The 26,248-nt window shown below is 43.2% G+C and overlaps 1 protein-coding gene across 1 annotated transcript in view; it reads right to left on the reverse strand.

Moving 5' to 3' along the window:
• Nucleotides 1–395: 395 nt before the first annotated feature.
• The window catches only part of itga11b (integrin, alpha 11b), a 267,605-nt gene continuing 241,752 nt past the window's right edge, over nt 396–26,248 (reverse strand). Inside the window, exons 26-30 of the mRNA XM_034175778.1 lie at nt 16,454–16,546; nt 16,263–16,373; nt 14,834–14,929; nt 11,548–11,661; nt 396–845 (exon numbers count right to left, since the gene is read on the reverse strand). Coding sequence (XP_034031669.1) covers nt 768–845; nt 11,548–11,661; nt 14,834–14,929; nt 16,263–16,373; nt 16,454–16,546 — 492 coding nt within the window. The 3' untranslated portion in view covers nt 396–767. The remainder of the gene's footprint in view (nt 846–11,547; nt 11,662–14,833; nt 14,930–16,262; nt 16,374–16,453; nt 16,547–26,248) is intronic.

Below are 26,248 nucleotides of genomic sequence, written 5' to 3' on the forward strand. Positions count from 1 at the left end.
AGCACGGCCACATCACGGTTGCAAATGGTATGTCGCGCATGCAGACAGAGTGGGCACGGATGAAGCGAGTGCATCACGGCCGCTGTGCCCCTCATGGGGGCGCCTCCGCGGTCGCCTTCGCTTCTGTTCCCTGTTATATCCGCTTTTCTTCTTCATGTATTCGCTGATCCACCCCGGGACATTTGTCATTTCCGCCGACCTGTATTGCGGACGCTCAGCTTTTGTCTCCTCATTTCATGCACAAATCCTCCTAAATGCCAGTGGGACAGGGCCCTAAGAAGCGACACTTTGCAAAGTGTAAACTATGAAGACAAATGACTTCAGTGCTGAAGAAGTTCTCCCTCCACACCACCGCCCATGTGCTGACAGAAGAGGTGTTTGTTTTGGTTGTTGTGTTTTTTTCAGACTGAGTTATGTGGGTGTAGTTCAGGTTCGACCTGTTTTTGTACCTGTGCTGTCTGTGTGAGGTAAGCAGCAGCCGTCTGGCACAGACCCCAGACCGGCCGCAGTGCAACAGGAGGCGACTTGGACGGAGCTGGACTGAACAAAAACGACACCTGGCCTATCTCAGACCTCAGGTCTGGTCTTGGTTCCTCAGTGAAGATGCTAAGCCAGATGAAGAGTAAAATGAAGGATGCTGCAGACTGAAGACGGCTCGTTTTCAGTTTGGTCTTTACTCTTTACAGCTCATGTGAATGATGAGCACATGAAGGGGAAAACACCTCAGTCACCACTGAAGACCCGATGCAGCTGCAGAGTCTTGGTCCTTACAGCTCCTCTGCTGCCTTTCCATTGGCCACAGGCTGCTCCTCTTCCTGCCTCCTCTGTCTTTTGAAGAAGCCGAGCTGAGAGGAGACAGAGCAGGTTTAAGGTTCAACGTTTGAGGTCTCTGATCCTCAACAGCTCAAACACCTTCATCGGGAGTTTGGTTTCCCTCAACAATGCTGTTTGAACTCCATGATACAAAATGCAGGACTGCAACTGTGCTTGACTGACTGATTACAATATTTTCTGCAGAATAAGTCACATCTCTCAAAAGTCAGTGAGTCCAGTAAACCGTTAAACTAATCAAAGTCACAGTTCACGACATGTTCCACTCACTGACATGGTTTTTAATCAAATGTGATACGTAAGAAAAAATGGGTGGTTTGATTCTCTTTTTGTGTTTCTAACAATGAAGAAGCGAGTACCCAGGTAACGAAAAAATATTCCCACAACGTTATCAGAACATAACCAGAAATGTTCCCAGAACATTACCAAAATGTTTGCAGAACGTTCCCATGGATGGTTTTGTTGACGTCCTTCCAACGTTACTAAATACGTTATGGGAACGTTACAAGAAACATGAGGAGAACCCCAGGAGAACGTGATAGGTATGTCCTTGCAAGGCTATGGATGTTCCTGTGTAGATGCTCTTGAACCTTATTGTAGCACTGCATTGAAAGTTGGGGCAAAGCTTTATGTAACCTTGAGGAAATAACCTTGCAGAACTACATTGATGATGGAAATCTTATATCATGTTACAAACAGATTTGCTTCCTCGTGTGATATAAACAATCCAATGTCAGTAACCTCGCCATGTGCACAAAATGTTACCAACTGATAAAGTCCAAGGCCACTATGTGAAAGCTGGTACATAATATTTGGGATTGATGTTAAGAACATAAACAATTGGTATAGTTCCAGAAATATTTGTGTGGGGCAGGAGATGTCACACAACTCTAAATATTATTTACTCTACATCCATTAATACCACCAGAATTATGTTTTCTACACCTAAGTGTACTGTAACCATTTGTTTGCATTGTACCCCAATTAAAAAAAATAGCTCCATCCATTTTTAAAGTATTTCAAATCTTTTGCCTCTAGAAGTGCCCTCAAATATTTCTGTAACTGGTTAAATAAAGCAACAAGACACTTGTACCAAATTACATTTTTAATACCACGTTGCTGCGTTGCATAGTGTTGAACTTTCCTACTCGGCTCCCGGACCGTGGTTCAGGAGCGTAGGGGAAACCACTCGGCTGTCCTCCAGGGCTGAACTTGCTTCAGGTACATTGACCCAAATAACTGTGCAGGGCAGCCAGGGAACAGATGGACGGACACCTCATACCCTTCTAAACCTTATATGTATTTACAGCATTTCTAACCGAAGACTTCTTCCACTACAGTCACACTTATTCCTGATATTTCTCTCTCTTTGCTAACCTGCTCTGCTCCACTCTCATCTTCTCCCGCTCAGCCCGCACACACGCTGACATGCAGCCGCAAACACAGTCTTGATTCTTGCTTCATACGGCTTGATTCTCAGATGTTTCCACATGATTTGTACACTGATGCTGAATCATATGTATACATATTAAATATACATAAATCAAATCAATTTTATTTATATAGCACCAAATCACAACAAACAGTTGCCCCAAGGCGCTTTATATTGTAAGGCAAAGCCATACAATAATTACGTAAAAACCCCAACGATCAAAACGACCCCCTGTGAGCAAGCACTTGGCAACAGTGGGAAGGAAAAACTCCCTTTTAACAGGAAGAAACCTCCAGCAGAACCAGGCTCAGGGAGGGGCAGTCTTCTGCTGGGACTGGTTGGGGCTGAGGGAGAGAACCAGGAAAAAGACATGCTGTGGAGGGGAGCAGAGATCAATCACTAATGATTAAATGCAGAGTGGTGCATACAGAGCAAAAAGAGAAAGAAACAGTGCATCATGGGAACCCCCCAGCAGTCTAAGTCTATAGCAGCATAACTAAGGGATGGTTCAGGGTCACCTGATCCAGCCCTAACTATAAGCTTTAGCAAAAAGGAAAGTTTTAAGCCTAATCTTAAAAGTAGAGAGGGTGTCTGTCTCCCTGATCTGAATTGGGAGCTGGTTCCACAGGAGAGGAGCCTGAAAGCTGAAGGCTCTGCCTCCCATTCTACTCTTACAAACCCTAGGAACTACAAGTAAGCCTGCAGTCTGAGAGCGAAGCGCTCTATTGGGGTGATATGGTACTACGAGGTCCCTAAGATAAGATGGGACCTGATTATTCAAAACCTTATAAGAAAGAAGAAGAATTTTAAATTCTATTCTAGAATTAACAAGAAGCCAATGAAGAGAGGCCAATATGGGTGAGATATGCTCTCTCCTTCTAGTCCCCGTCAGTACTCTAGCTGCAGCATTTTGAATTAACTGAAGGCTTTTTAGGGAACTTTTAGGACAACCTGATAATAATGAATTACAATAGTCCAGCTTAGAGGAAATAAATGCATGAATTAGTTTTTCAGCATCACTCTGAGACAAGACCTTTCTGATTTTAGAGATATTGCGTAAATGCAAAAAAGCAGTCCTACATATTTGTTTAATATGCGCTTTGAATGACATATCCTGATCAAAAATGACTCCAAGATTTCTCACAGTAGTACTAGAGGTCAGGGTAATGCCATCCAGAGTAAGGATTTGGTTAGACACCATGTTTCTAAGATTTGTGGGGCCAAGTACAATAACTTCAGTTTTATCTGAGTTTAAAAGCAGGAAATTAGAGGTCATCCATGTCTTTATGTCTGTAAGACAATCCTGCAGTTTAGCTAATTGGTGTGTGTCCTCTGGCTTCATGGATAGATAAAGCTGGGTATCATCTGCGCAACAATGAAAATTTAAGCAATACCGTCTAATAATACTACCTAAGGGAAGTATGTATAAAGTGAATAAAATTGGTCCTAGCACAGAACCTTGTGGAACTCCATAATTAACTTTAGTCTGTGAAGAAGATTCCCCATTTACATGAACAAATTGTAATCTATTAGACAAATATGATTCAAACCACCGCAGCGCAGTGCCTTTAATACCTATGGCATGCTCTAATCTCTGTAATAAAATTTTATGGTCAACAGTATCAAAAGCAACACTGAGGTCTAACAAAACAAGCACAGAGATGAGTCCACTGTCCGAGGCCATAAGAAGATCATTTGTAACCTTCACTAATGCTGTTTCTGTACTATGATGAATTCTAAAACCTGACTGAAACTCTTCAAATAGACCATTCCTCTGCAGATGATCAGTTAGCTGTTTTACAACTACCTTTCAAGAATTTTTGAGAGAAAAGGAAGGTTGGAGATTGGCCTATAATTAGCTAAGATAGCTGGGTCAAGTGATGGCTTTTTAAGTAATGGTTTAATTACTGCCACCTTAAAAGCCTGTGGTACATAGCCAACTAACAAAGATAGATTGATCATATTTAAGATCGAAGCATTAAATAATGGTAGGGCTTCCTTGAGCAGCCTGGTAGGAATGGGGTCTAATAAACATGTTGATGGTTTGCATGAAGTAACTAATGAAAGTAACTCAGACAGAACAATCGGAGAGAAAGAGTCTAACCAAATACCGGCATCACTGAAAGCAGCCAAAGATAACGATACGTCTTTGGGATGGTTATGAGTAATTTTTTCTCTAATAGTTAAAATTTTGTTAGCAAAGAAAGTCATGAAGTCATTACTAGTTAAAGTTAATGGAATACTCGGCTCAATAGAGCTCTGACTCTTTGTCAGCCTGGCTACAGTGCTGAAAAGAAACCTGGGGTTGTTCTTATTTTCTTCAATTAGTGATGAGTAGAAAGATGTCCTAGCTTTACGGAGGGCTTTTTTTTTTATAGAGCAACAGACTCTTTTTCCAGGCTAAGTGAAGATCTTCTAAATTAGTGAGATGCCATTTCCTCTCCAACTTACGGGTTATCTGCTTTAAGCTACGAGTTTGTGAGTTATACCACGGAGTCAGGCACTTCTGATTTAAAGCTCTCTTTTTCAGAGGAGCTACAGCATCCAAAGTTGTCTATTGACGAGATACTCTATCTCACTTACAGAGTCTACTCTGCACTGTGTTGGTATATGGCATTAGAGAACATAAAGAAGGAATCATATCCTTAAACCTAGTTACAGCGCTTTCTGAAAGACTTCTAGTGTAATGAAACTTATTCCCCACTGCTGGGTAGTCCATCAGAGTAAATGTAAATGTTATTAAGAAATGATCAGACAGAAGGGAGTTTTCAGGGAATACTGTTAAGTCTTCTATTTCCATACCATAAGTCAGAACAAGATCTAAGATATGATTAAAGTGGTGGGTGGACTCATTTACTTTTTGAGCAAAGCCAATAGAGTCTAATAATAGATTAAATGCAGTGTTGAGGCGGTCATTCTCAGCATCTGTGTGGATGTTAAAATCGCCCACTATAATTATCTTATCTGAGCTAAGCACTAAGTCAGACAAAAGGTCTGAAAATTCACAGAGAAACTCACAGTAACGACCAGGTGGACGATAGATAATAACAAATAAAACTGGTTTTTGGGACTTCCAATTTGGATGGACAAGACTAAGAGTCAAGCTTTCAAATGAATTAAAGCTCTGTCTGGGTTTTTGATTAATTAATAAGCTGGAATGGAAGATTGCTGCTAATCCTCCGCCTCGGCCCGTGCTACGAGCATTCTGACAGTTAGTGTGACTCGGGGGTGTTGACTCATTTAAACTAACATATTCATCCTGCTGTAACCAGGTTTCTGTAAGGCAGAATAAATCAATATGTTGATCAATTATTATATCATTTACCAACAGGGAATTAGAAGAGAGAGACCTAATGTTTAATAGACCACATTTAAATGTTTTAGTCTGTGGTGCAGTTGAAGGTGCTATATTATTTTTTCTTTTTGAATTTTTATGCTTAAATAGATTTTTGCTGGTTATTGGTAGTCTGGGAGCAGGCACCGTCTCTACGGGGATGGGGTAATGAGGGGATGGCAGGGGGAGAGAAGCTGCAGAGAGGTGTGTAAGACTACAACTCTGCTTCCTGGTCCCAACCCTGGATAGTCACGGTTTGGAGGATTTAAGAAAATTGGCCAGATTTCTAGAAATGAGAGCTGCTCCATCCAAAGTGGGATAGATGCCGTCTCTCCTAACAAGACCAGGTTTTCCCCAGAAGCTTTGCCAATTATCTATGAAGCCCACCTCATTTTTTGGACACCACTCAGACAGCCAGCAATTCAAGGAGAACATGCGGCTAAACATGTCACTCCCGGTCTGATTGGGGAGGGGCCCAGAGAAAACTACAGAGTCCGACATTGTTTTTGCAAAGTTACACACCGATTTAATGTTAATTTTAGTGACCTCCGATTGGCGTAACCGGGTGTCATTACTGCCGACGTGAATTACAATCTTACCAAATTTACGCTTAGCCTTAGCCAGCAGTTTCAAATTTCCTTCAATGTCGCCTGCTCTGGCCCCCGGAAGACAACTGACTATGGTTGCTGGTGTTGCTAACTTCACATTTTGCAAAACAGAATCGCCAATAACCAGAGTTTGATCCTCGGCAGGTGTGTCGTCGATTTGGGAAAAACGGTTAGAATTGTGAACGGGTTGGCGGTGTACACGGGGCTTCTGTTTAGAACTACGCTTCCTCCTCACAGTCACCCAGTCGGGCTGCTTTCCCAGCTGCTCGGGATCTGCCAGGGGGTAACTAACGGTGGCTACGCTACCTTGGTCCGCACCGACTACAGGGGCCTGGCTAGCTGTAGAATTTTCCACGGTGCGGAGCCGAGTCTCCAATTTGCCCAGCCTGGCCTCCAAAGCTATGAATAAGCTACACTTATTACAAGTACCGTTACTGCTAAAGGAGGCCGAGGAATAACTAAACATTTCACACCCAGAGCAGAAAAGTGCGGGAGAGACAGGAGAAGCCGCCATGCTAAATCGGCTAAGAGCTAGTAGCTATGCTAAGCTAGCGGATTCCTAAAAACACGCAAAGTGAATAATGTGTAAATAATTTAGAGGTGATTCAGCAGAAGGAGTGCTTTAGTTAAGGCACGTAAAGATTACACTGGGAAACAAATCGTAATCTAGATAACTAGATCAATCTAACTGCGCAGATTAAACAGCTAACAGATACAGAAAAACACCGCTGTGCTCCGGAACAGGAAGTGATACAATACCGCAGTGAGAGATGGGACCTGATTATTCAAAACCTTATAAGTAAGAAGAAGAATTTTAAATTCTATTCTAGAATTAACAGGAAGCCAATGAAGAGAGGCCAATATGGGTGAGATATGCTCTCTCCTTCTAGTCCCCGTCAGTACTCTAGCTGCAGCATTTTGAATTAACTGAAGGCTTTTTAGGGAACTTTTAGGACAACCTGATAATAATGAATTACAATAGTCCAGCCTAGAGGAAATAAATGCATGAATTAGTTTTTCAGCATCACTCTGAGACAAGACCTTTCTAATTTTAGAGATATTGCACAAATGCAAAAAAGCAGTCCTACATATTTGTTTAATATGCGCTTTGAATGACATATCCTGATCAAAAATGACTCCAAGATTTCTCACAGTATTACTAGAGGTCAGGGTAATGCCATCCAGAGTAAGGATCTGGTTAGACACCATGTTTCTAAGATTTGTGGGGCCAAGTACAATAACTTCAGTTTTATCTGAGTTTAAAAGCAGGAAATTAGAGGTCATCCATGTCCTTATGTCTGTAAGACAATCCTGCAGTTTAACTAATTGGTGTGTGTCCTCTGGCTTCATGGATAGATAAAGCTGGGTATCATCTGCGTAACAATGAAAATTTAAGCAATGCTGTCATAGATACATAAACTCACGTATACATAGTACATACCTAGTTTTGTTGGTTCAAATAATATAGGTAGAAAGATGGCGATCATGACAGGCTGCGACTGCATGTATCCTTGCAGCGGCTGTTTGATTTCTTGTGCATATGCAAAGCTTACAAGTAGCATGCTGGTTTGGACCACTGATCTCTATATAACACTGGATCACTCATTGGCCAATATTTTTGAAGCAAACCGGCCACCATATTCCCACTCCGATGTCCCGCGCCTGAACGCTTTTTTCTATTGATCTTTAATGAGGCGCATGCAACTTTATTCTTTGTGATTTTGTTAAAAAATACCTTCATGTGCAGCTATAAACTGCACAAATCTCCAGATCAAAGGCTGTGGACGAACATTTCACCTGTGAGTGTGATTGAAATGGGAAGTAATGAACAATAATTTTAAGTTTAAGGTTAAGTTTAATCCCTTATTCCAGCATAAAGGCAAAGATAAAAATAAAAATAATAATAATAAGTGGCTTTTTGACTCAACATGTGAGCCACATGTTGTCTTTGTGTTGGACAAACTATTTTAAGACATTTATTAGGTTACTTGTGCATAGTTTTGGAGCTTTAGGCATTGTTGCTTCAAGTTTTATTAGTTATATTAGTCTGAAGCTCATAGAGCTGTGTGGAATAAATGTTGTCACTGCAGAGAAAACTAACTCTCCTGTAGCCAGTTAAATAAAAATGGTAAATGGACTGCATTTATATAGCACTTTTCCTGCTGCATCAGACGCTCAAAGCCCTTTACAATAATGCCTCACATTCACCCCAATGTCAGGGTGCTGCCATACAAGGCGCTTACTACATACCGGGAGCAACTAGGGGATTAAAGACCTTGCCCCTTAGTGATTTTCCAGTCAGGGTGGGATTTGAACTGAGGATCTTCTGGTCTCAAGCCCAACACTTAAACCACTGGTGGTGTTTTATTCTTTTAGTGCAACTATTTAAAAAATTCCACTATTTCTATATTATCCATCATGACTTTTGTTATACATCCACTTTTGTTCATGATATGGTACCAACACACACACACACGCACACAAAATGACAAGGATCCACTCAGCTGTTTTATATATATATATATATATATATATATATATATATATATATATATATATATATATATAGACTTGCTGATGATTCCACAAAACTTGTATAAACTTTGATTAAAAAATTATAATTTTTAGAATTGAGTATTTGTCCCAGTGAGTAAGTGAGAAGGGAAGACAGTGTCAAAGTCATAAAAGAAAGAAAGAAAATAAATCAAATGGGTAATCATGACAGGCTCAGATTAGGAGGGATCAATCTTACATTATCCGAAGACAAAAAATAAGTAAATGAGAGAATCACCTCATTTATTACTTGAAATTGCTAACGTTCTAATAAGCTGTCTATGTGAGGGCTGCATAAATTGGGAGTGGTAAGATGGCCGCCAGTTTGCTTCAGCGGATTGGACGGACTGTGTGGGCGAATGAGTGATCAAGAAACATATACAGATCAGTCGTTTCAATGCCTAAAGTTCTCCCGCTGCTTGCATGGTATCACTGTGGTGCACTTGTTAGAAGCCTTTATTAAAAACCAAAAAAGCTCCAGTGTGTTACAAGAGAACATGTAAATACTGAATATGAAGTCAAATGTCTATAGCTCTGGCTCTTATTTAAGCATGGAATCTATACACGTACATATATATATATATATACATATATATATATATGTATATATATGTAGTCATGGTAAAAGCAGCAGCTGCTCTCCACTGTGAGAAGACTTGGTACTTGGTGCACATGCACGTTGATTAGTCATGAGCCTGTTATGGGCCTGTCACACCTTGACAGTTTAGCCTGCGAATGTCGACATATTAAAAATATGCCTGATCTGATAAGTTATGGGTAAGTTTTGTATAAGTTAAGAGCACATTGAAGAACGCTGATATACGTCATAGTATGGCGATGTTGTTGAAAACGTGCACAATATCTTTGACGCATGCCAGCATATGGCTCATACATCCTGCAAATGTGGGACATAAGTTGTGCGGTTGTTGACACACATCATTTGTAAGTTACTCATAATTCGTAATATGTCGTGATAATGTCTAGCCTACACAACACATATGAGTAACTTACTTTGAACCTATGTTTATCTTATATCAAACTAATCTGCAATGCATATGTACATAAGTAGATGAATTTGATGTGTTCCAGACAACCACAGAACCTACTGAGTGTGTCAGCTACCATATAATGGGGTATTGTGTGTTTCCACATCCAGATAGGAACAGGTACTAAAATAACTGCCCCGTACTGTACCATTTTCTTGACACCCTTCAGCTGGGGTCCCAAAATTAAGGACTGGTTACAAAAGGGAGGTGCTAACCCGCTGCTGTGCATTGATTGACTCAGCAGCTAAAGTGAAAGCTTCAGTCCTCATGTGAACAGTTCAGACTGTTTCAAAAATTAAAACCATTTGCACACAGAGTAAATATAAAGTCTTAGTCTGACCTGTTCGTTTCAGTCTGTTTCATCATCACAGCCTGAGGAAACCTTATCCACATAAAGCCTCCTGATTTTGGAAAACAACGTCTGGAAATACTTTAGAAATGTAGCATTTTTAAAGAAGTCCCTCTGTGTTTGTCTGCTCCCCGTGCGTTTCTCAGCCTGAACCAGAGAACACCACCACTCTGTGCCACAACAAGAAAATTAACTTATTTTAAAAGTTGAAAAGGTTCAAAGCGCCTCATTCATTCACGTCAGCTTTTATCACAGACATCAGTCGACTCTTCAGCATTCTGCATGCGATGAAAATAAATCCCATGATCCACCAAGACAAAAATAAAATAAAGTAAAAAAAACGTTAAATTACACTGTTTGGACTCTGTGTGGAGGGGAGAGACCACGCGTCACTGTACGCATGCTCAATGACATGCTTGTCAACATCGGCATGCTCCACCTACCAAACAAAAGGGTTCTGCTGGTGGTGGAAACACAAGACAAGGCAGACTTAACTGTTTGACCCATACCATACTGTGCTGTACCGATCCTTTCTGCTCAGTGGAAACTGGGCTGGCTGTCCATTGGCATACGCTGGCTAAATTGTCAAGGTGTAACAGCTACTTAACTTATTTGATGTAGCCAGCATATTCGCCAAATTTTTCAGATGTCAGCATACGATGGCTAAATTGTCAAGGTGTGACAGGCCTGTTCAAAACTGTCTGCTCAAGGCTCAAAGTCCATTATCGCCTGAAATTAATGTATGCTGACTTTCTCCAATGTAAGAAACACAACTGCATGTTCAGGCAGCCTGTAAAAACTTTGCCGTACGTGTGTCTGAGACATTCCACATGTTCACGATGGCAGTTATAACGAGGTTAAAACATCGCCCTGTGTCACAGACAGCAGACTCGGCACGTTAGGATCTAAAACCCACAGACTCTCTCAACGAATGAAGAGTTTTGGGGTGAAGTGTGTCATCTCTTCTCTCCTGTCTGCCATTGTGCTGTTTCCGTGTTTGCTCAAATTGATGTCACCTGCCAAGAAATACCGTGTGAAATGTTTTCAAGAAATAGACCTGCCGACTCACCGGGTGAGAGGTTTAAAAGTAACAGTAAAGTATGTGAGCGAGCACGAATCATGACCGCATGTGCATGGATAAACTGACAATCACAAACACTTTGATGTTGTCGCGACATGTCCGTCACACGAGAATCATCTGTCTGGCTTGTTGTACTGAAACAGCCAAACCTCGTACAATGTGTTAAAAAACTTATTGATAGTGAGTTAACAGTCTGAAATGTAAAAGTTTGATCAGTTACTGACACACCAATGCAGAGAAATCAGTCAGATTTCCACAGAGTAGGTGTCTGACTGATTTCTCGCGGGGTCAGAGCAGCGGCGGCTGTTCATACCTTCCACAGAGCCAGGACCAGTAAGGCCAGTAAGAGGAGGCCTCCCAGAGAGCTGCCCAGGATGATCCAGGTGGGGACGCGGTAAACCTCCTCCTTCCTCAGCTCCAGAATGATCTGTGACAGTGTCAGACGGCAGAAAGTTCCACACACATACACATGAGAGGGCCTAATGTGTTCTGTGACCTCTGACCTCTGCCCTGTCACCACAGTCACATAAGTGAATGAAGAAGTGGTTCTGTCACATCAGTGTGATTGACAGCTGAAATTTAAGGGACGAGTCAGCCGCAGTACCGACCTGTGCACGTGCACGTGTGTCCTGGAAGGAGGACGGTGACACCCCCCCCAACAATTCTGAAATACTAGTGCCAAACATGAAGTAGAAAACCCCAAATCTACTAATAATAAAAACCCTGCAGAGGCCTTTACTGTGATTTCTGTTTCATTGCAGACAGTATGAACCCAAAATAGTTTATGTTTTTATGACCAACTTTGATGTTTGACATTAATGCACAGAGTTCTGAGTAACTGAAAAACTCTATTCATTATGTATTCATCCTGGGGATGGGGGGAGGAGTTACACAGTCTGATTGCCACAGCTAGGAAAGACCTCCTGTGGTGCTCCGTGGTGCACCTTGGTGGTCTCAGTCTGTGGCTGAAGGGGCTCTGACAGGACGTCAGTGTGATGTGCAGGGGGTGGGAGGTGTTGTCCCGGATGCTGAGCAGTTTCCTCAACATCCTCCTCTCTGACACCTTCACCACCGACTCCAGCTCCATCCCAGGACAGAGCCGGCTCTCCTGATGAGCTTGTTGAGTTTATTCATGTCAGCTGCCTTCAGCGTGCTGCCCAGCACACTACAGCGTAGAAGATGATGCTGGAGACCACCGAGTGGTAAAACATCTGCAACATATTTCTGCAGACATTGAAAGATGAGGAAGCACAGTCGGCTCTGACCTTTCTTATACACAGCATCTGTGTTTACAGTCCTGTCCAGTTTGTTGTCTATGTGGACACCCAGATACTTCGCTGACAGCAAATGGATCCGGGCCTGGTGTAGTCTAACATCCGGTACCAATACTGAAAACAGATCCGGTCCAGACAATTTCTGAACCCTGGCCCAGATCCGGCGCAGCACCACTTTACAGTTCTGGAACAGATCTGGACAAGATCTCAACTGGAGCCACAAAAAAACAAATGTTTACAACCCATGTCTGGACCGGATTCATTTTCAGTATTGGTACCGGATGTTGGACTGCATTTGGCCCAGAGCCATTTGCTGTCTGGGTTGTAGGAGTCCACAATGTCCACCTCAGTTCCATTAATGGTAACTGGGTTCGGATGGGTCTCTCGTCTTCTGAAGTCCAGCATCAGCTCCTTCATCTTAGATATGATGAGCTGCAGGTGGTTGAGTCCACAACACTCCACAAACCTGTCCACCACACTCCTGTACTCAGCCTCCTGGTCACTGCCGATGCAGACCACAATGACAGAGTGGACTGTGCCTCAGGACCTCCACACAGTAGGTCACTGGCCGAACTGCTTGAAATCTGGTACGTGAGTTAAGCTATGAATTTGGTCCACATTATGCTAGAACCCTGAAAGTAACTGGGGTTAGAAGAAGACCACTTTTTCCCTATGGTACGTAGGTTCGGATGGGTGTTGCCTGGTCCATGCCTGAATTACATCATGAACAGGCCAGAGAACTGAAAGTTATTGGGGTCAGAATCATACACCTCCTCCCAAAAGGGAATGTTTTCAACCTATCAATGCTTCTACATTTCTGGTCAAAATACAACCTGCATTTATCTATAAATCTGGGCTTCTTATGTACAGGATCATGACGTGCATATGACATGCAGGATCATGATGTGCACCAAACATTTCTACTTTCTATATCTACATTCGGTTTCATTTGTTCTGTCACATGTCACTGAGTTGTACACCGTTTTATGTCAGGTGACGTAAGTCACTGCACAAAGTGGTCATCAAAAGCACAAACGCTTTGTTGCGATGGATGACAGGAATGAGGAAACATGAGCACCGGCTGTGAAAAAGACACCTGCATCATTAACAGTGACACTTGCTTCATTAGCAGTGACACCTGAGTCATTAGCAGTGAAACCTGGGTCATTAACAGTGACACTTGCTTCATTAGCAGCGACACCTGAGTCATTAGCAGTGAAACCTGGGTCATTAACAGTGACACTTGCTTCATTAGCAGCGACACCTGAGTCATTAGCAGTGAAACCTGGGTCATTAACAGTGACACTTGCTTCATTAGCAGCGACACCTGAGTCATTAGCAGTGAAACCTGGGTCATTAACAGTGACACTTGCTTCATTAGCAGCGACACCTGAGTCATTAGCAGTGAAACCTGGGTCATTAACAGTGACACTTGCTTCATTAGCAGCGACACCTGAGTCATTAGCAGTGAAACCTGGGTCATTAACAGTGACACTTGCTTCATTAGCAGCGACACCTGAGTCATTAGCAGTGAAACCTGGGTCATTAACAGTGACACTTGCTTCATTAGCAGCGACACCTGAGTCATTAGCAGTGAAACCTGGGTCATTAACAGTGACACTTGCTTCATTAGCAGCGACACCTGAGTCATTAGCAGTGAAACCTGGGTCATTAACAGTGACACTTGCTTCATTAGCAGCGACACCTGAGTCATTAGCAGTGAAACCTGGGTCATTAACAGTGACACTTGCTTCATTAGCAGCGACACCTGAGTCATTAGCAGTGAAACCTGGGTCATTAACAGTGACACTTGCTTCATTAGCAGCGACACCTGAGTCATTAGCAGTGAAACCTGGGTCATTAACAGTGACACTTGCTTCATTAGCAGCGACACCTGAGTCATTAGCAGTGAAACCTGGGTCATTAACAGTGACACTTGCTTCATTAGTAGCGACACCTGAGTCATTAACAGTGACAGTTGCTTCATTAGCAGCGACACCTGAGTCATTAGCAGTGAAACCTGGGTCATTAACAGTGACAGTTGCTTCATTAGCAGCGACACCTGCATTGCGACTTTGTCTGTTGGTAAAGAAGGTTGTTCACAGGCCCAAAGGTTACTGGATCAATCCCTGGATCGATGATTAAACTTTAAAGTTGATTTAACACAAATGAAACATTTGAAGAAACAGTTTGGTTTGAGGGTTTGAAGTTATGAGTTTTCATGAATGAATGTTTCAGGTTTTACATAGTGAAGATCTGTTGTCCTGATGACCAGGGCTGGAGGTCGGCGGTCTCAGGCTTTACTTGGATAAAGGTGAGTCTCACCAGTCGGACAGGTCTGTCGTCCTGCAGGAACATGGGACTGGATGCTTCCAGGTTTATGGAGGCGGCAGTCAGCAGCTCCAAGGACCTGAAGGTCACCTGCCAAGACAAATGCTCTGTTCAAGTCCTGGGCTGGTTCACTAAGAGAAGAGCTACATAAGCATCAGACAGTCCTAAAAACACAAAAGTCTTCACACAAGCTGTGTCTCAATTCAGGGGCTGCATCCGTTGAAGGCTGCATTCCTCAACCATGTGGTGCTCAATGAGCCATCTCAATTCAAGGCTCCGTGGAGTGCGGCTGAAGTATGTAGTCTTCATTCCCTCGAAAACCAAGCAAGGTGTGTCCTTCAGAGCCCAAACTATCCCAAGAGACACTGAAACGTTTTATCCTTTTTTTTTTTTTTTTTTGGTCGAGATAAACTAGCTGATAAATTAGACTCATTTTTATTGTCATTCAGTAAAAATCATTGTAGATGTTGTCACAGAACAAAATATCGATGCACTGCACAAATAAATAAAAGCACAGAATAAAAGTTCAATGTTTGTGATAGTTATAAATAGGGTTAAAAAACAACCGATCGATAACTGTCTATCTGTGAATATACAACATACAATAAATAAATAAAGGATATTATATGAGATATTGGACATATGAAGATGCTACAATGATAAAGTTGGTACCAGATGCTACAGTGTATTCTGTGTCCTACATTCTATATTGCACAGTTCTTTCTATCGATTTGTATTTAACTGTCTTATAGCGGTTGAGTAATGCTGTCCCTGAATCTGCATGTTTTGCACCTCAGGCTACGGTATACAAATAAAGAATGTTTATGAGTTCAATGGTACGAATATTGCATGAGGTGAAAGCTCATGAAATATTCCATTCCAATATACCATTCAACGAGGTGAAGCATTCACGGAATTAAATATTCATTCCATTGAAAGAATGTAAAAACATTCATTATTTGTTTTCTATAAAACAGATCCTTGTCATTTGATATTTTATTAATTTATAAACAACAGAAAAGGGATTCACATTTTGATGTTCCACTGCTGCTAAAGTCCAAATTGTTGCTTCTAAGTGTAATTAGGAGGTTTAAATACAGAGGACACATTTCATTGTATGCATGTATATGTACAATGACAATAAAGGTTCTATTCTATTCTAATGCATGTGGCAGTCAAGGGAATGAGGTGCCAGGGTTTGGGTGAGATAAGCTAATGACATGATGGCTAATTGTTCTTGAGTAAGACAGTCTCATTTCCAACTACATGTTTCTGTCTCTGTGGTCTCTGAAGGCCAGGAGGTCATACTGTAGAAAGCAACCTTTGGAGGACGCTGCCTTTGACTGAGACACAACTTTCACATCCTGGACAATGAAAAATATAAAAAAAACTCAGTTTTGGTTGTGTTTGGTTGTGGACTCACGAAGTGCAGAGTGGAGACCTGAAATGTCCCTCTGAGCGTCACCTTGACCTCTGTGGCTGTTGGCAGCGTCAGTCTGCAGCCAACTGACATGTTAACGCTGTTACTTTGGTTCTACAAGCAGAAATCAAACGAACCATCAAACAACACTCATAAACAGGAACCCAACTGAACCGGAACCCCGTCTGCCTCACCAGCTGTGAGAGTTTAGACAGGTCCTCCGCTGCCACGACGCTGGCTGCTGCTGTGGCGGTGAGACGAGGCAGGAGACAGCTAGACGAGGCTGCCTGTGCAGATGAAGGAGGACAAGAGATCCATTTCTACCGAGGAAGTGTAACCAAGTGTAACCATGGAAACACCAAACCGTGAACTGCAGGAAATTCAGTGGACTGACACATCACTTCACTGGAACTGTGTCCCGAGCTGGTTTAGACTGAAATATTGTGTTAAAGTTCAGTGAAAATAGTGATGAGACAGAGTGTCCACGAAGGGACTGAAGGTCTGAGACTCTGACACCAGTCACAGAGACGGAACAGAAAGTCAAACTAAATCTTACATCATCTCTTATGATGGCGTTTAGAAGTTTCTGCTTCTGCCCACACCTTTTCTGCCGCAACGAAGTTGGTAAATTGTTTGAGTTTTGTTCAATATGTTTTAACTTTTGACTTGTTTTGTAAATGAGATATTTTGTTCGTGCGCGCTGAATAAACCGTTCATTCATAATACATGGAAAACCAGGCGGTTGTATTCTGACTGTTTGCCATGACTCTCTGTGTTTGTCACATGACTCTCTGTGTTTGTCACATGACTCTGTGTTTGTCATGTGACTCCGTGTTTGTCATGTGACTCCATGTTTGTCATGTGACTCCGTGTTTGTCATGTGACTCCATGTTTGTCATGTGACTCCGTGTTTGTCATGTGACTCTGTGTTTGTCATGTGACTCCATGGTTGTCATGTGACTCCGTGTTTGTCATGTGACTCTGTGTTTGTCATGTGACTCTGTGTTTGTCATGTGACTGTTTGTCATGTGACTCCGTGTTTGTCATGTGACTCTGTGTTTGTCATGTGACTGTTTGTCATGTGACTCCGTGTTTGTCATGTGACTCCGTGTTTGTCATGTGACTCCGTGTTTGTCATGTGACTCTGTGTTTGTCATGTGACTCCGTGTTTGTCATGTGACTCCGTGTTTGTCATGTGACTCTGTGTTTGTCATGTGACTCTGTGTTTGTCATGTGACTATGTGTTTGTCATGTGACTCTGTGTTTGTCATGTGACTCCGTGTTTGTCATGTGACTCTGTTTGTCATGTGACTCTGTGTTTGTCATGTGACTATGTGTTTGTCATGTGACTCTGTGTTTGTCATGTGACTCCGTGTTTGTCATGTGACTGTGTTTGTCATGTGACTCCGTCTTTGTCATGTGACTCTGTGTTTGTCAGGCGACTCTGTGTTTGTCATGTGACTCCGTATTTGTCATGTGACTCTGTGTTTGTCATGTGACTCTGTGTTTGTCATGTGACTCTGTGTTTGTCATGTGACTCCGTGTTTGTCATGTGACTCTGTGTTTGTCATGTGACTCTGTGTTTGTCATGTGACTGTGTTTGTCATGTGACTCTGTGTTTGTCATGTGACTCCGTCTTTGTCATGTGACTCTGTGTTTGTCAGGCGACTCTGTGTTTGTCATGTGACTCCGTATTTGTCATGTGACTCTGTGTTTGTCAGGCGACTCTGTGTTTGTCATGTGACTCTGTGTTTGTCATGTGACTCTGTGTTTGTCATGTGACTCTGTGTTTGTCAGGCGACTCTGTGTTTGTTATGTGACTATGTGTTTGTCATGTGACTCTGTGTTTGTCAGGCGACTCTGTGTTTGTCATGTGACTCTGTGTTTGTTATGTGACTCTGTGTTTGTCATGTGACTCTGTGTTTGTCAGGCGACTCTGTGTTTGTTATGTGACTATGTGTTTGTCATGTGACTCTGTGTTTGTCAGGCGACTCTGTGTTTGTCATGTGACTCTGTGTTTGTCAGGCGACGCTGTGTTTGTTATGTGACTCTGTGTTTGTCATGTGACTCTGTGTTTGTCAGGCGACTGTGTTTGTTATGTGACTCTGTGTTTGTCAGGCGACTCTGTGTTTGTCAGGCGACTCTGTGTTTGTCATGTGACTCTGTGTTTGTCATGTGACTCCGTATTTGTCATGTGACTCTGTGTTTGTCATGTGACTCTGTGTTTGTCATGTGACTCTGTGTTTGTTATGTGACTATGTGTTTGTCATGTGACTCTGTGTTTGTCATGTGACTCCGTGTTTGTTATGTGACTATGTGTTTGTCATGTGACTCTGTGTTTGTCATGTGACTCTGTGTTTGTCATGTGACTCTGTGTTTGTTATGTGACTATGTGTTTGTCATGTGACTCTGTGTTTGTCATGTGACTCTGTGTTTGTCAGGCGACTCTGTGTTTGTTATGTGACTCTGTGTTTGTCATGTGACTCTGTGTTTGTCATGTGACTCCGTGTTTGTCATGTGACTCTGTGTTTGTCAGGCGACTCTGTGTTTGTTATGTGACTCTGTGTTTGTCATGTGACTCTGTGTTTGTCATGTGACTCCGTGTTTGTCATGTGACTGTGTTTGTCAGGCGACTCTGTGTTTGTTATGTGACTCTGTGTTTGTCATGTGACTCTGTGTTTGTCATGTGACTCCGTATTTGTCATGTGACTCTGTGTTTGTCAGGCGACTCTGTGTTTGTTATGTGACTCCGTGTTTGTTATGTGACTCTGTTTGTCATGTGACTCTGTGTTTGTCAGGTGATTCCGTATTTGTCATGTGACTCTGTGTTTGTCAGGCGACTCTGTGTTTGTTATGTGACTCTGTGTTTGTCATGTGACTCTGTGTTTGTCAGGCGACTGTGTTTGTTATGTGACTCTGTGTTTGTTATGTGACTCTGTGTTTGTCAGGCGACTCTGTGTTTGTTATGTGACTATGTGTTTGTCATGTGACTATGTGTTTGTCATGTGACTCTGTGTTTGTCAGGCGACTCTGTGTTTGTTATGTGACTCTGTGTTTGTCATGTGACTCTATGTTTGTCATGTGACTCTGTGTTTGTCATGTGACTCCGTGTTTGTCATGTGACTCCGTGTTTGTCAGGCGACTCTGTGTTTGTTATGTGACTCTGTGTTTGTCATGTGACTCTGTGTTTGTCAGGCGACTCTGTGTTTGTCATGTGACTCTGTGTTTGTCATGTGACTCCGTGTTTGTCATGTGACTCTGTGTTTGTCAGGCGACTCTGTGTTTGTTATGTGACTCTGTTTGTCATGTGACTATTTGTCATATGACTCTGTGTTTGTCACACGACTCTGTGTTTGTCATGTGACTGTGTTTGTCATGTGACTGTTTGTCATATGACTCTGTGTTTGTCATGTGACTGTCATATGACTCTGTGTTTGTCACACGACTCTGTGTTTGTCATGTGACTGTGTTTGTCATGTGACTGTTTGTCATATGACTGTGTTTGTCACACGACTCTGTGTTTGTCATGTTACTCTGTGTTTGTCATGTGACTGTGTTTGTCGTATGACTCTGTGTCACATGACTGTGTTTGTCACACGACTGTGTTTGTCATGTGACTGTTTGTCACATGACTGTTTGTCATGTGACTGTGTTTGTCAGGCGACTGTGTTTGTCATGTGACTCTGTGTTTGTCATGTGACTGTTTGTCATGTGACTCTGTGTTTGTCATGTGACTGTGTTTGTCACGCGACTCTGTGTTTGTCATGTGACTGTGTTTGTCACACGACTCTGTGTTTGTCATGTGACTGTGTTTGTCAGGCGACTCTGTGTTTGTCATGTGACTCTGTGTTTGTCATGTGACTGTTTGTCATGTGACTCTGTGTTTGTCACACGACTCTGTGTTTGTCATGTGACTGTGTTTGTCACGACTCTGTGTTTGTCATGTGACTGTGTTTGTCAGGCGACTCTGTGTTTGTCAGGCGACTCTGTGTTTGCCACGCGACTCTGTGTTTGTCACATGACTCTGTGTTTGTCATGTGACTGTGTTTCTCAGGCGACTCTGTGTTTGTCAGGCGACTCTCTGTGTTTGCCACGCGACTCTGTGTTTGTCAGGCGACTCTCTGTGTTTGCCACACAACTCTGTGTTTGTCACACGACTCTGTGTTTGTCAGGCGACTGTGTTTGTCAGGCGACTCTGTGTTTGTCAGGCGACTCTCTGTGTTTGCCACGCGACTCTGTGTTTGCCAGGCGACTCTCTGTGTTTGCCACACAACTCTGTGTTTGTCAGGCGACTCTGTGTTTGCCACGCAACTCTGTTTGTCAGGCGACTCTCTGTGTTTGCCACACAACTCTGTGTTTGTCACACGACTCTGTGTTTGCCACATGACTCTGTGTTTGTCATGTGACTGTGTTTGTCACATGACTCTGTTTGTCATGTGACTGTGTGTTTGTCACGCGACTGTGTTTGTCACATGACTGTGTTTGTCACACGACTGTGTTTGTCACGTGACTCTGTGTTTGTCACACGACTCTGTGTTTGTCACACGACTGTGTTTGTCACATGACTCTGTGTTTGTCATGTGACTCCGTGTTTGTCATGTGACTCTGTGTTTGTCAGGCGACTCTGTGTTTGTCATGTGACTCTGTGTTTGCCACGCAACTCTGTGTTTGTCACACGACTGTGATGATCACATGACTCTGTGTTTGCCACATGACTGTGTTTGTCACGTGACTGTGTTTGTCACATGACTGTGTTTGTCACACGACTGTGTTTGTCACACGACTCTGTGTTTGTCACGTGACTCTCTGTGTTTGTCACACGACTCTGTGTTTGTCACACGACTGTGTTTGTCACATGACTCTGTGTTTGTCATGTGACTCCGTGTTTGTCATGTGACTCTGTGTTTGTCAGGCGACTCTGTGTTTGTCATGTGACTCTGTGTTTGCCACGCAACTCTGTGTTTGTCACACGACTGTGATGATCACATGACTCTGTGTTTGCCACATGACTGTGTTTGTCACGTGACTGTGTTTGTCACATGACTCTGTGTTTGTCACATGACTCTGTGTTTGTCACATGGCTCTGTGTTTGTCATCTGTGTTTGTCATGTTACTCTGTGTTTGTCATGTGACTGTGTTTGTCATGTTACTCTGTGTTTGTCATGTGACTGTGTTTGTCATATGACTGTGTTTGTCACATGACTCTGTCACATGGCTCTGTGTTTGTCATGTGACTGTCATGTGACTGTGTTTGTCACGCGACTCTGTGTTTGTCATGTGACTGTTTGTCAGGCGACTGTGTTTGTCAGGCGACTCTGTGTTTGTCATGTGACTCTGTGTTTGTCATGTGACTGTTTGTAATGTGACTCTGTGTTTGTCACACGACTCTGTGTTTGTCATGTGACTGTGTTTGTCACACGACTCTGTGTTTGTCAGGCGACTCTGTGTTTGTCAGGCGACTCTCTGTGTTTGCCACGCGACTCTGTGTTTGTCAGGCGACTCTCTGTGTTTGCCACACAACTCTGTGTTTGTCAGGCGACTCTGTGTTTGTCAGGCGACTCTCTGTGTTTGCCACACAACTCTGTGTTTGTCACACGACTCTGTGTTTGCCACATGACTCTGTGTTTGTCACGTGACTGTGTTTGTCACATGACTCTGTGTTTGTCACGTGACTGTGTTTGTCATCTGACTGTTTGTCATGTGACTGTGTGTTTGTCACGCGACTGTGTTTGTCACATGACTGTGTTTGTCACACGACTCTGTGTTTGTCATGTGACTGTGTGTTTGTCACGCGACTGTGGTTGTCACATGACTGTGTTTGTCACACGACTCTGTGTTTGTCATGTGACTGTGTTTGTCAGGCGACTGTGTTTGTCAGGCGACTCTGTGTTTGTCATGCGACTCTGTGTTTGTCATGTGACTGTTTGTCATGTGACTCTGTGTTTGTCAGACGACTCTGTGTTTGTCATGTGACTGTGTTTGTCAAACGACTCTGTGTTTGTCATGTGACTGTGTTTCTCAGGCGACTCTGTGTTTGTCAGGCGACTCTGTGTTTGCCACGCGACTCTGTGTTTGTCAGGCGACTCTCTGTGTTTGCCACACAACTCTGTGTTTGTCACACGACTCTGTGTTTGTCAGGCGACTGTGTTTGTCAGGCGACTCTGTGTTTGTCAGGCGACTCTCTGTGTTTGCCACGCGACTCTGTGTTTGTCAGGCGACTCTCTGTGTTTGCCACACAACTCTGTGTTTGTCAGGCGACTCTGTGTTTGCCACGCGACTCTGTGTTTGTCAGGCGACTCTGTGTTTGTCACATGACTCTGTGTTTGCCACACAACTATGTGTTTGTCACATGACTCTGTGGTTGCCACGCGACTCTGTGTTTGTCACATGACTCTGTGTTTGCCACACAACTCTGTGTTTGTCACATGACTCTGTGTTTGCCACGCGACTCTGTGTTTGTCACATGACTCTGTGTTTGCCACACAACTCTGTGTTTGTCACATGACTCTGTGTTTGCCACACAACTCTGTGTTTGTCACATGACTCTGTGTTTGCCACACAACTCTGTGTTTGTCACATGACTCTGTGTTTGTCACGTGACTGTGTTTGTCACATGACTCTGTTTGTCATGTGACTCTGTGTTTGTCACGTGACTGTGTTTGTCACATGACTCTGTTTGTCACGTGACTGTGTTTTGTCATCTGACTGTTTGTCATGTGGCTGTGTGTTTGTCACGCGACTGTGTTTGTCACATGACTCTGTTTGTCACACGACTCTGTGTTTGTCATGTGACTGTGTGTTTGTCACGCGACTGTGTTTGTCACATGACTGTGTTTGTCACACGACTCTGTGTTTGTCACACGACTCTGTGTTTGTCACGTGACTCTCTGTGTTTGTCACACGACTGTGTTTGTCACATGACTGTGTTTGTCACATGACTGTGTTTGTCACACGACTCTGTGTTTGTCACGTGACTCTCTGTGTTTGTCACACGACTGTGTTTGTCACATGACTCTGTGTTTGTCATGTGACTCTGTGTTTGTCAGGCGACTCTGTGTTTGTCATGTGACTCTGTGTTTGCCACGCAACTCTGTGTTTGTCACACGACTGTGATGATCACATGACTCTGTGTTTGCCACATGACTGTGTTTGTTACGTGACTGTGTTTGTCACATGACTCTGTGTTTGTCACGTGACTGTGTTTGTCATGTGACTCTGTTTGTCATGTGACTCTGTTTGTCATGTGACTGTGTTTGTCACACGACTGTATTTGTCACATGACTCTGTTTGTCACACGACTCTGTGTTTGTGACAAGTGACAAGTGACAAAGTTTTTTTATTCGGCACACAAAATATTCAAATAGAAAAAAATGAACAATTCCACAAACAAACACAGACAAAACTAGTGAGTCTGTGTTTGTCACATGACTCTGTGTTTGTCACATGGCTCTGTGTTTGTCATCTGTGTTTGTCATATGACTGTGTTTGTCATGTTACTCTGTGTTTGTCATGTGACTGTGTTTGTCATGTGACTCTGTGTTTGTCACACGACTGTGTTTGTCATGTGACTGTGTTTGTCATATGACTGTTTGTCATGTGACTCTGTGTTTGTCACACGACTCTGTGTTTGTCATGTGACTGTGTTTGTCGTATGACTCTGTGTCACATGACTGTGTTTGTCACACGACTGTGTTTGTCGTATGACTCTGTGTCACATGACTGTGTTTGTCACACGACTGTGTTTGTCATGTGACTGTGTCACATGACTGTTTGTCATGTGACTGTGTTTGTCAGGCGACTCTGTGTTTGTCATGTGACTGTGTTTGTCACACGACTGTGTTTGTCATGTGACTGTGTTTGTCAGGCGACTCTGTGTTTGTCAGGCGACTCTGTGTTTGTCAGGCGACTCTGTGTTTGTCATGTGACTGTGTTTGTCATGTGACTGTTTGTCATGTGACTCTGTGTTTGTCACACGACTCTGTGTTTGTCATGTGACTGTGTTTGTCAGGCGACTCTGTGTTTGTCAGGCGACTCTGTGTTTGCCACGCGACTCTGTGTTTGTCAGGCGACTCTGTGTTTGTCAGGCGACTCTGTGTTTGCCACGCGACTCTGTGTTTGTCAGGCGACTCTCTGTGTTTGCCACACAACTCTGTGTTTGTCAGGCGACTCTGTGTTTGTCAGGCGACTCTCTGTGTTTGCCACGCGACTCTGTGTTTGTCAGGCGACTCTGTTTGCCACACAACTCTGTGTTTGTCACACAACTCTGTGTTTGCCACATGACTCTGTGTTTGTCATGTGACTGTTTGTCACATGACTCTGTTTGTCATGTGACTCTGTCTTTGTCATGTGACTGTGTTTGTCACATGACTCTGTGTTTGTCACGTGACTGTGTGTTTGTCACGCGACTGTGTTTGTCACGTGACTGTGTTTGTCACACGACTCTGTGTTTGTCACACGACTCTGTGTTTGTCATGTGACTGTGTGTTTGTCACACGACTCTGTGTTTGTCACGTGACTGTGTGTTTGTCACGCGACTGTGTTTGTCACATGACTCTGTGTTTGTCACACGACTCTGTGTTTGTCATGTGACTGTTTGTCATGTGACTCTGTGTTTGTCACACGACTGTGTGTTTGTCATGTGACTGTGTTTGTCAGGCGACTCTGTGTTTGTCAGGCGACTCTGTGTTTGCCACACAGCTCTGTGTTTGCCACATGACTCTGTGTTTGTCATGTGACTGTTTGTCACATGACTCTGTTTGTCATGTGACTCTGTCTTTGTCATGTGACTGTGTTTGTCACATGACTCTGTGTTTGTCACGTGACTGTGTGTTTGTCACGTGACTGTGTGTTTGTCACGTGACTCTGTGTTTTCACGTGACTGTGTGTTTGTCACGCGACTGTGTTTGTCACATGACTCTGTGTTTGTCACACGACTCTGTGTTTGTCATGTGACTGTGTTTGTCAGGCGACTCTGTTTGTCAGGCGACTCTGTGTTTGTCATGTGACTCTGTGTTTGTCATGTGACTGTTTGTCATGTGACTGTGTGTTTGTCACGCGACTGTGTTTGTCACATGACTCTGTGTTTGTCACACGACTCTGTGTTTGTCATGTGACTGTGTTTGTCATGTGACTGTTTGTCATGTGACTCTGTGTTTGTCACACGACTGTGTGTTTGTCATGTGACTGTGTTTGTCAGGCGACTCTGTGTTTGTCAGGCGACTCTGTGTTTGCCACACAACTCTGTGTTTGTCATGTGACTGTTTGTCACATGACTCTGTTTGTCATGTGACTCTGTGTTTGTCACGTGACTGTGTTTGTCACGTGACTCTGTGTTTGTCACGTGACTGTGTTTGTCATCTGACTGTTTGTCATGTGACTGTGTGTTTGTCACGCGACTGTTTGTCACACGACTCTGTGTTTGTCACGACTCTGTGTTTGTCACACGACTCTGTGTTTGTCATGTGACTGTGTGTTTGTCACGCGACTGTGTTTGTCACATGACTCTGTGTTTGTCACGTGACTCTGTGTTTGTCACATGACTCTGTGTTTGTCACACGACTCTGTGTTTGTCACGTGACTCTCTGTGTTTGTCACGCGACTGTGTTTGTCACACGACTCTGTTTGTCACGTGACTCTCTGTGTTTGTCACACGACTGTGTTTGTCACACGACTGTGTTTGTCATGTGACTGTGTTTGTCATGTGACTCTGTTTGTCACACGACTCTGTGTTTGTCATGTGACTGTTTGTCATGTGACTCTTTGTCACACGACTCTGTGTTTGTCATGTGACTGTTTGTCATGTGACTCTGTCACACGACTCTGTGTTTGTCATGTGACTCTGTCACACGACTCTGTGTTTGTCATGTGACTGTGTTGTCAGGCGACTCTGTGTTTGTCATGTGACTCTGTGTTTGTCATGTGACTCTGTGTTTGTCATGTGACTGCTTGTCATGTGACTCTGTGTTTGTCACACAACTCTGTGTTTGTCA

This window comes from Thalassophryne amazonica, chromosome 8 (assembly GCF_902500255.1).
Source record: "Thalassophryne amazonica chromosome 8, fThaAma1.1, whole genome shotgun sequence".
NCBI lineage: Eukaryota > Metazoa > Chordata > Actinopteri > Batrachoidiformes > Batrachoididae > Thalassophryne > Thalassophryne amazonica.